The sequence below is a fragment of the Nerophis ophidion genome, linkage group LG21, assembly GCF_033978795.1.
Source record: "Nerophis ophidion isolate RoL-2023_Sa linkage group LG21, RoL_Noph_v1.0, whole genome shotgun sequence".
Lineage (NCBI taxonomy): Eukaryota > Metazoa > Chordata > Actinopteri > Syngnathiformes > Syngnathidae > Nerophis > Nerophis ophidion.
This window is the reverse complement of record NC_084631.1, coordinates 37,572,230-37,584,076: the sequence shown is the minus strand read 5'-3', so window position 1 is coordinate 37,584,076 and position 11,847 is coordinate 37,572,230. Positions and strand designations below refer to the sequence as shown.

General features: G+C 35.4%; 1 protein-coding gene across 3 annotated transcripts in view; it reads right to left on the bottom strand.

The window, feature by feature from the left end:
• The window catches only part of adcy2b (adenylate cyclase 2b (brain)), a 136,486-nt gene that overhangs the window by 9,409 nt on the left and 115,230 nt on the right, over positions 1–11,847 (bottom strand). For all 3 annotated transcript variants that reach the window (XM_061882548.1, XM_061882547.1, XM_061882549.1), the window contains 4 exons: positions 11,686–11,832; positions 11,502–11,609; positions 3,098–3,212; positions 2,908–3,032 (listed from right to left, as the gene is read on the bottom strand). In XM_061882548.1, the coding sequence (XP_061738532.1) occupies positions 2,908–3,032; positions 3,098–3,212; positions 11,502–11,609; positions 11,686–11,832 (495 nt within the window). The remainder of the gene's footprint in view (positions 1–2,907; positions 3,033–3,097; positions 3,213–11,501; positions 11,610–11,685; positions 11,833–11,847) is intronic.

The following is an 11,847-nucleotide window of genomic DNA, read 5'->3' as shown; positions in this document are numbered from 1 at the left end:
TTTCTTCTTCAATTTTGTTTTCGCTATCTGCCTCCATACTCCGACCATCTGTTTCAAAACATGCGTAATCTGTTGAATCGCTTAAGCCGCTGAAATCCGAGTCTGAATCCGAGCTAATGTCACTATATCTTGCTGTATGCGTCACAGGGAAATGGATATTGGTTTCGAAGATAGCGAAAATAAGGCACTTTAAAGCTTTATTCAGGGATATTCCGGGACCGGTAAAATTCTGAAAAAAAACTTCAAAAAATACAACAAGCCACTTGGAACTGATTTTTATTGTTTTTAACCCGTTTGAAATTGTGATAATGTTCCCCTTTAAAATAATGACAGGGGTCTGTAATTTTCATCATAGGTACACTTCAACTGTGAGAGACAGAATGTGAAAAAAAATCCAGGAATTCACATTGCAGGAATTTCAAAGAATTTATTTGTAAATTAAGGTGGAAAATAAGTATTTGGTCAACCAATCAAAGCTCTCACTGATGGAAGGAGGTTTTGGCTCAAAATCTCACGATACATGGCCCCATTCATTCTTTCTTTACCACGGATCAATCGTCCTGTCCCCTTAGCAGAAAAACAGCCCCAAAGCATGATGTTTCCACCCCCATGCTTCACAGTAGGTATGGTGTTCTTGGGATGCAACTCAGTATTCTTCTTCCTCCAAACACGACGAGTTGAGTTTATACCAAAAAGTTCTATTTTGGTTTCATCTAATCACATGACATTCTCCCAATCCTCTGCTGTATCATCCATGTATCCATTTTGGTATAAACTCAACTCGTCGTGTTTGGAGGAAGAAGAATACTGAGTTGCATCCCAAGAACACCATACCTACTGTGAAGCATGGGGGTTGAAACATCATGCTTTGGGGCTGTTTTTCTGCTAAGGGGACAGGACGATTGATCTGTGTTAAGGAAAGAATGAATGGGGCCATGTATCGTGAGATTTTAAGCCAAAACCTCCTTCCATCAGTGAGAGCTTTGAATGGTTGACCAAATACTTATTTTCCACCATAATTTACAAATAAATTCTTTAAAATTCCTACAATGTGAATTCCAGGATTTTTTCCCCCACATTCTGTCTCACAGTTGAAGTGTACCTATGATGAAAATTACAGACCTCTGTCATCATTTTAAGTGGGAGAACTTGCACAATCGCTGGCTGACTAAATACTTTTTTGCCCCACTGTACATTGAGCAAACAACCTCAAAGTGAAAATAAATAGAAATTAAAGCTGCAAGCAGCGATGGACGGGACCGACATTTGCTGGTGTTTCCTGCCTAAGAGAGACAAAACTCAAATAGAATTTGAAAATCCAAGAAAATATTTTAAAAACTTGGTCTTCACTTGTTTAAATAAATTCATTTATTTTTTTACTTTGCTTCTTATAACTTTCAGAAAGACAATTTTAGAGAAAAAATACAACCTTAAAAATGATTTTAGGATTTTTAAACACATATACCTTTTTACCTTTTAATTTCTTTCCTCTTCTTTCCTGACAATTTAAATCAATGTTCAAGTAATTTTTTTTTTCATCGTAAAGACTAATAAATACATTTTAATTTAATTCTTCATTGTAGCTTCTGTTTTTTCGACGAAGAATATTCGTGAAGTATTTCTTCAAACTTATGATTAAAATTCAAAAATATATTCTGGCAAATCTAGAAAATCTGTAGAATCAAATTTAAACCTTATTTCAAAGTCTTTTGAAGTTCTTTAAAAACATTTTTTGGGGGGAAAATCTAGAAGAAATAATTATTTGTCTTTGTTAGAAAAATAGCTTGGTCCAATTTGTTATATATTCTAACAACGTGCAGATTGGATTTGAATCTGTTTAAAACATGTCATCAAAATTGTAAAATTAAACTTAATCAAGAAAAATAACTAATGATGTTCCATAAATTATTTTTTAATTTTTTTCACAAAGATTCGAATTAGCTAGTTTTTCTCTTCTTTTTTTCAGTTGAATTTTGAATTTTAAAGAGTCGAAATTGAAGAGAAACTATGTTTAAAAATTAAATTTTCATTTTTTTGTGTGTTTTCTACTCATTCAAACCGTTCAATTAAGTGTTTTTTTTCATCATTTATTCTCTACAAAAAACCTTCCGTAAAAGGAAAAAAAATGTACGACGGAATGACAGACAGAAATACCCATTTTTTAAATATGTATAGATTCATTTATTAAAGGTTAATTGTGCAAATTGGCTAGTTCTGGCAATTTATTTAAGTGTGTATAAAACTGGTAGCCCTTCACATTAATCAGTACCCAAGAAGTAGCTCTTGGTTTCAAAAAGCTTGGTGACCCCTGTGCTAACACAATCCAGTGGGAAGATTCAACAACAGTTGCTAAGAGCTAACAAGCACAGCTGAGCTAATGCTGCTCTGTCTGCTTCTCTCGCTGGTGTCACTTTTAAAAGGCACACACTCGCACTCTACTTTCAGGAAACGTCTCACCTGCATAAGCCAGAATTTATTGATATTTTTTATGAAGTACCACTTCGATTACTTTCCGAAGTAAATATTACATTTATTAAAGAGTCATTTTGATCTTAATTTAATCTCTATTTTGGCAAAGTAACAAGTAACTTAAGTTGTTTTTTAAAGTAGATTTCCCCAAACGCTGCAGCTAATCGCTAGCTGGCAAATGGCAAGATGGTAGTGAATTATATTTTATATAGCGCTTTTCTCTAGTGACTCAAAGCGCTTTACATAGTGAAACCCAATATCTAAGTTACATTTAAACCAGTGTGGGTGGCACTGGGAGCAGGTGGGTAAAGTGTCTTGCCCAAGTAACTAGGATGGCGGAAGTGGGAATCGAACCTGCAACCCCCAAGTTGCTGGCACGGCCACTCTACCAACTGAGCTATACCGAATAATGTCCACAAAGATGCGGATAGTTCCAACCTGGATCTCCCCCAGCAGGCCGGTGGTCTCCATCCTGCTGGCCACGTTGACGCTGTTCCCCCAGATGTCGTACTGCGGCTTCTGGGCTCCGATGACGCCGGCGATGACGGGCCCGTGATTTATCCCTACACACAAAAACACGCCCGACACTTTTTTTTTTGGCCCCGCCCCACACAAAATGTCCTTTTACCGATTCTCAGTCGGAAGTCGTTGAAGGAATGTTTGTTGATGAGGTCCAGCTTGGCCACCAGTGCGAAGGCAAACTCCACCATGGTGCTGATGTGCACGTACTGTCTGTCATGCTCCTGGAGGAACAACAACAACAACCACAGCCTCAAATCTTTCTCTTCCTAGGACTTCTGTGCCAGGCAGGAATATGCTTTGCACAAACTTTTTCCACCCACTGACAAATGAAAGGACGCGGGGGCCATTGTGCCTTCAGAACCACTACAACATATACCGTATTTCTTTGAACTGCCGCCGGGTATATAGTATGCGCCTGCTTAGAATTACTGCCGGCTCAAACTCGTCACGTCACGAGTGACACTTCACCTGTCATCATTTTCAAAATGGAGGAGGCTGATTTCAATCATTTGAAATCGCATAAAGGGAAGAAGATTAAGAGCTATTCAGTTGGATTTAAAGGGGAACATTATCACCAGATCTATGTAAGCGTCAATATATGCCTTGATGGTGCAGAAAAAAGACCATATATTTTTTAAACCGATTTCCGAACTCTAAATGGGTGAACTTTGGCGAATTAAACCTTCTTCCTGTTTATCGCTCTTTTTGCGATGACGTATCCGAGGTAATACACCCACCATTTTCATTTTCAACACAATGCAAACATTGGGTCTCAGCTCTGTTATTTTCCGTTTTTTCGACTATTTTTTGGAACGTTGGAGACATCATGTCTTGTCGGTGTGTTGTTGGAGGGTGTAACAACACTAACAGGGAGGGATTCAAGTTGCACCACTGGCCCGAAGATGCGAAAGTGTCTGCCGCCAGACCCCCGTTGAATGTGCCAAAGTGTCTCCACATTTTACCGGCGATGACAGACATGGCACAGAGATGTATGGATAACCCGCAGATGCATTTGCAACGATAAAGTCAACGAAATCACCAAGGTGAGTTTTGTTGATGTTGACTTATGTGCTAATCAGACATATTTGGTTGTGGCGTGACTGCCAGCTAATCGATGCTAACATGCTACGCTTATTGCCGCTAACATGCTATTTACCGGCGGTGCTAAAGCAGACATGGCACAGAGATGTATGTATAACCTGCAGATGCATTTGCAATGATAAAGTCAACAAATTCACAAAGGTGAGTTTTGTTGATGTTGACTGCCAGTTAATCGATGCTAACATGCTACGCTAATCAATGCTAACATGCTATTTACCGGCGGTGCTAAAGCAGACATGGCACAGAGATGTATGGATAACCTGCAGATGCATTTGCAACGATAAAGTCAACGAAATCACAAAGGTGAGTTTTGTTGATGTTGATTTATGTGCTAATCCGACATATTTGGTCGCGGCGTGACTGCCGGCTAATCGATGCTAACATGCTACGCTAATCAATGCTATCATGCTATTACTGGCGGTGCTAAAGCAGACATGGCACAGAGATGTATGGATAACCTGCAGATGCATTTGCAACGATAAAGTCAACGAAATCACAAAGGTGAGTTTTGTTGATGTTGACTTATGTGCTAATCCGACATATTTGGTCGCGGCGTGACTGCCAGCTAATCGATGCTAACATGCTACGCTAATCGACGCTAACATGCTATTTACTGGCGGTGCTAAAGCAGACATGGCACAGAGATGTATGGATAACCTGTAGATGCATTTGCAACTATATTACGTTTCCTTCCACCCACATTTAATGCAAAAAAAACACTTACCAATCGACGGATTTAAGTTGCTCCAGTGTCACGAGATGCGAAAGTCCTGATCGTTTGGTCCGCACATTTTACCGGCGATGCTAACACAGCTATTCGGCCATGCTATGGCTATGAAGAGCGTCAATAGCTATTCGCTCAATAGCTTCAGTTTCTTCTTCAATACTTTCATACTCCAACCATCCGTGTCAATACATGCGTAATCTGTTGTATCGCTTAAGCCGCTGAAATCCGAATATGAATCCGAGCTAATGTCGCTATATCTTGATGTGCTATTCACCATTGTTTGTGTACATTGGCAGCACTGTGTGACGTCACAGGGAAATGTATAGTCACATCGCAAATAGCAAAAATCAAGCACTTTAAAGCTTTTTTTTAGGGATATTCCGGGACCGATAAAATTTTGAAAAAAATTCCAAAAAATACAACAAGCCACTGGGAACTGATTTTTATTGTTTTTAACCCTTTTGAAATTGTGATAATGTTCCCCTTTAAGGTCCAAGCTATTGAATATGCTAAAAAGAACAATGAGCACCTATGTTTTATTAACATCCCATAGCTGGGTGTGTCAAATATGAGTCATTAAATGACTCCCGCCTCCTGGTGGTAGAGGGCTTCTTGCGACTACTCGGCTGAAGAAGAAGTGACAACAAGCACAATATGACGCGGGAGGTGCACGACGGACCTTTTAGGATGTAACACCACTACTCTTATGCTGGATATGTAAAAAACCAGGCTGAAATAAAGCATGTTCCAGGCCTAAATACCCAGTGTATTATTTATACAATAACACTTCATGGTGGCAGCGGTGGGATAAAGAGATCACCCACAGAGCAAAACGGGAGGGGGAGTTGTTCGAGGATAATTCTGGCGTCAATTTTCTAAACTGGACTTTCAATCGAAGCAGGAGGTAATAAAGGAAGATCTCCATCGAGACAGAGAGACTTTTAAAACTGAAGAAAGATAAGGAAGACTTTTATAAACAAGTTATTGATGCTTTTGATCAGAAGGAGCTGTGCATGGACTTCATTTATAAGTAAAGGTAAGACCATAATAACGTTTTTTTTTTAATTAAATGTGCTTCTCATGATGGTATCCTTACATCACACTCAAATTTAAAAGCGCAGGCCTAAATTTACTGCATGCCTTTGGTAAGCACCGGAATGAGAGGAAGTTTTAAATTAATTAGCGACCCAGCGGCAATTCAAGGAAATACAGTATATGACTTCCACCCCCCCAAAAGTTGCCACATTTCCCGGAATTCCACATTTTTGTAATAGCATGCTAGCTTTTCCGTGTACATCTCAGAGTTAAAGCTTTTATTTTATGAATGACAACTTTTTGGCTAATTTTACAGGTATGCACTTCAAGATTAAATATTTTGTTATTTTGCACATTTTAACTCTTAGCTTTTTGGCTAATTTTACAGGTATACACTTCAGGATGAAATATTTAGTTATTTTGCACATTTTAACTGTTGGCTTTTTGGCTAATTTTACAGGTATACACTTCAGGATCAAATATTTGGTTATTTTGCACATTTTAACTGTTAGCTTTTTGGCTAATGTTACAGGTATACACTTCAGGATGAAATATTTAGTTATTTTGCACATTTTAACTGTTAGCTTTTTGGCTAATTTTACAGGTATGCACTTCAAGATCAAATATTTTGTTATTTTGCACATTTTAATTGTTAGCTTTTTGGCTAATTTTACAGGTATACACTTCAGGATCAAAGATTTGTTGTTATTTTGCACATTTAAACTGTTAGATCTTTGGCTAATTTACAGTCATAAACTTCAGGATCAAATATTTGGTTATTTAGCATATTTTAACGGTTAGCTTTTTGGCTAATTTTACAGACATACACTTCAGGATCAAATATTTTGTTATTTTGCACATTTTAACTGTTAGCTTTTTGACTAATGTTACAGGTATACACTTCAGGATCAAATATTTAGTTATTTTGCACATTTTAACTGTTAGCTTTTTGGCTAATGTTACAGGTATACACTTCAGGATCAAATATTTAGTTATTTTGCACATTTTAACTGTTAGCTTTTTGGCTAATGTTACAGGTATACACTTCAGGATCAAATATTTAGTTATTTTGCACATTTTAACTGTTAGCTTTTTGGCTAATGTTACAGGTATACACTTCAGGATCAAATATTTAGTTATTTTGCACATTTTAACTGTTAGATTTTTGGCCAATTTTACAGGTATACGCTTCACGATCAAATATTTTGTTATTTCGCACATTTTAACTGTTAGCTTTTTGGCAAATTTTACAGGTATACACTTCAAGATCAAATATTTTGTTATTTTGCACATTTTAACTGTTAGCTTTTGGCAAATTTTACAGGTATACACTTCAGGATGAAATATTTTGTTATTTTGCACATATTAACTGTTAGCTCTCTGGCTAATCATACAGGCATACACTTCAGGATCAAATATTTGGTTATTGTGCACATTTTAACTGTTAGCTTTTTGGCCAATTTTACAGGTATACACTTCAGGATCAAAAATTTTGTTATTTTGCACATTTTAACGGTTAGCTTTTTGGCCAATTTTACAGGTATACACTTCAGGATCAAATATTTTGTTCTTTTGCACATTTTAACTGTTAGCTTTTTGGCCAATTTTACAGGTATACACTTCAAGATCAAATATTTTGTTATTTTGCACATTTTAACTGTTAGCTTTTTGGCAAATTTTACAGGTATACACTTCAGGATGAAATATTTTGTTATTTTGCGCATATTAACTGTTAGCTTTTTGGCTAAACATACAGGCATACACTTCAGGATGAAATATTTGGTTCTTGTGCACATTTTAACTGTTAGCTTTTTGGCCAATTTTACAGGTATACACTTCAGGATCAAAAATGTTGTTATTTTGCACATTTTAACGGTTAGCTTTTTGGCTAATGTTACAGGTATACACTTCAGGATGAAATATTTAGTTATTTTGCACATTTTAACTGTTAGCTTTTTGGCCAATTTTACAGGTATACACTTTAGGATCAAATATTTAGCACATTTTAACTGTTAGCTTTTTGGCTAATGGTACAGGTATATGCTTCAGGATCAAATATTTAGTTATTTTGCACATTTTAACTGTTAGCTTGTTTGGCTAGTTTTACTTCAGGATGAAATATTTTGTTATTTTGCACATTTTAACTGTTAGCTTTTTGGCTAATTTTACAGGCATACACCTCGGGATCAGATATTTTGTTTTTTGCACATTCTAACTGTTAGCTTTTTGGCTAATTTTACAGGTATACACTTCAGGATGAAATATTTTGTTATTCTGCACATATTAACTGTTAGCTTTTTGGCTAATCATACAGGCATACACTTCAGGATCAAAAATTGTGTTATTTTGCACATTCTAACTGTTAGCTTTTTGGCTAATTTTACAAGTATACACTTCAGGATCAACTATTTTGTTATTTTGCACATTTTAACTGTTAGCTTTTTGGGTAATGTTACAGGTATACACTTCAGGATCAAATATTTTGTTATTTTGCACATTTTAACTGTTAGCTTTTTGGCTAATGTTACAGGTATACACTTCAGGATGAAATATTTAGTTATTTTACACATTTTAACAGTTAGCTTTTTGGCCAATTTTACAGGTATACACTTCAGGATCAAATATTTTGTTATTTTGCACATTTTAACTGTTAGCTTTTTGGCTAATTTTACAGGTATGCACTTCAAGATCAAATATTTTGTTATTTTGCACATTTTAATTGTTAGCTTTTTGGCTAATTTTACAGGTATACACTTCAGGATCAAAGATTTAGTTATTTTGCACATTTTAACTGTTGGCTTTTTGGCTAATTTTACAGGTATACACTTCAGGATCAAATATTTGGTTATTTTGCACATTTTAACTGTTAGCTTTTTGGCTAATGTTACAGGTATACACTTCAGGATGAAATATTTAGTTATTTTGCACATTTTAACTGTTAGCTTTTTGGCTAATTTTACAGGTATGCACTTCAAGATCAAATATTTTGTTATTTTGCACATTTTAATTGTTAGCTTTTTGGCTAATTTTACAGGTATACACTTCAGGATCAAAGATTTGTTGTTATTTTGCACATTTAAACTGTTAGATCTTTGGCTAATTTACAGTCATAAACTTCAGGATCAAATATTTGGTTATTTAGCATATTTTAACGGTTAGCTTTTTGGCTAATTTTACAGACATACACTTCAGGATCAAATATTTTGTTATTTTGCACATTTTAACTGTTAGCTTTTTGACTAATGTTACAGGTATACACTTCAGGATCAAATATTTAGTTATTTTGCACATTTTAACTGTTAGCTTTTTGGCTAATGTTACAGGTATACACTTCAGGATCAAATATTTAGTTATTTTGCACATTTTAACTGTTAGCTTTTTGGCTAATGTTACAGGTATACACTTCAGGATCAAATATTTAGTTATTTTGCACATTTTAACTGTTAGCTTTTTGGCTAATGTTACAGGTATACACTTCAGGATCAAATATTTAGTTATTTTGCACATTTTAACTGTTAGATTTTTGGCCAATTTTACAGGTATACGCTTCACGATCAAATATTTTGTTATTTCGCACATTTTAACTGTTAGCTTTTTGGCAAATTTTACAGGTATACACTTCAAGATCAAATATTTTGTTATTTTGCACATATTAACTGTTAGCTCTCTGGCTAATCATACAGGCATACACTTCAGGATCAAATATTTGGTTATTGTGCACATTTTAACTGTTAGCTTTTTGGCCAATTTTACAGGTATACACTTCAGGATCAAAAATTTTGTTATTTTGCACATTTTAACGGTTAGCTTTTTGGCCAATTTTACAGGTATACACTTCAGGATCAAATATTTTGTTCTTTTGCACATTTTAACTGTTAGCTTTTTGGCCAATTTTACAGGTATACACTTCAAGATCAAATATTTTGTTATTTTGCACATTTTAACTGTTAGCTTTTTGGCAAATTTTACAGGTATACACTTCAGGATGAAATATTTTGTTATTTTGCGCATATTAACTGTTAGCTTTTTGGCTAAACATACAGGCATACACTTCAGGATGAAATATTTGGTTCTTGTGCACATTTTAACTGTTAGCTTTTTGGCCAATTTTACAGGTATACACTTCAGGATCAAAAATGTTGTTATTTTGCACATTTTAACGGTTAGCTTTTTGGCTAATGTTACAGGTATACACTTCAGGATGAAATATTTAGTTATTTTGCACATTTTAACTGTTAGCTTTTTGGCCAATTTTACAGGTATACACTTTAGGATCAAATATTTAGCACATTTTAACTGTTAGCTTTTTGGCTAATGGTACAGGTATATGCTTCAGGATCAAATATTTAGTTATTTTGCACATTTTAACTGTTAGCTTGTTTGGCTAGTTTTACTTCAGGATGAAATATTTTGTTATTTTGCACATTTTAACTGTTAGCTTTTTGGCTAATTTTACAGGCATACACCTCGGGATCAGATATTTTGTTTTTTGCACATTCTAACTGTTAGCTTTTTGGCTAATTTTACAGGTATACACTTCAGGATGAAATATTTTGTTATTCTGCACATATTAACTGTTAGCTTTTTGGCTAATCATACAGGCATACACTTCAGGATCAAAAATTGTGTTATTTTGCACATTCTAACTGTTAGCTTTTTGGCTAATTTTACAAGTATACACTTCAGGATCAACTATTTTGTTATTTTGCACATTTTAACTGTTAGCTTTTTGGGTAATGTTACAGGTATACACTTCAGGATCAAATATTTTGTTATTTTGCACATTTTAACTGTTAGCTTTTTGGCTAATGTTACAGGTATACACTTCAGGATGAAATATTTAGTTATTTTACACATTTTAACAGTTAGCTTTTTGGCCAATTTTACAGGTATACACTTCAGGATCAAATATTTTGTTATTTTGCACATTTTAACTGTTAGCTTTTTGGCTAATGTTACAGGTATATGCTTCAGGGTGAAGTATTTTGTTATTTTGCACATTTTAACTGTTAGCTTTTTGGCAAATTTTACAGGTATACACTTCAGGATCAAATATTTTGTTATTTTGGACATTTTAACTTAGCTTTTTGGCTAAATTTTACAGGTATACACTTCAGGATGAAATATTTATTTATTTAGCACATTTCAACTGTTAGATTTTTGGCTAATTTTACAGGTATACACTTCTGGACCCAAAATGTTGTTATTTTGCACATTTTAACTGTTAGCTTTTTGGCTAATTTTACAGGTATACACTTCCGAATCCAAAATTGTGTTGTTTTGCTCATTTTAACTGTTAGCTTTTTGGCTAATTTTACAGGTATACACTTCAGGATGAAATATTTCGTTATTTTGCACATTTTAACTGTTAGCTTTTTGGCTAATTTTACAGGCATACACTTCCAGATCAAATATTTAGTTATTTTGCACATTTTAACTGTTAGCTTTTTGGCTAATTTTACAGGCATACACTTCCAGATCAAATATTTAGTTATTTTGCACATTTTAACTGTTCGCTTTTTGGCTAATTTTACAGACATACACTTCAGGATCAAATATTCGGTTATTTTGCACGTAGCTTTTTGGGTATGAATTGTTATTTCAGACGTCGTTTGCTCATTTAGGTGGAGCCCAGGTAGAAACCCACCTGTGTGCACTCCGGCCCCGGCGTGACGTTGAGTCCAGTGGCCGCCATGTACGTACTTCCAATGGTCTTAATCTTCTCCACTCCGCTGAACTTTGGCTTGGACAACAACTGGCGGGGGGGACGCAAACAAAGCGCGTTACGTGACGGCGAGGCAAACAGGAAGTCACACCTGTTGCCGGGTCACCTCGTCAAAATCGGCTATGATTTCATTAAGAAGGCGGAGGCATTCCAGGCCTTCCTTGTTGACGTCTGACTCGGTGTAGAACTCCTTGAAGTCCGGGATGGAGGCGAACATCACGCACACCGACTCGTACGACTGGTGGTAAAGATCCTGAGGGACAGCAGA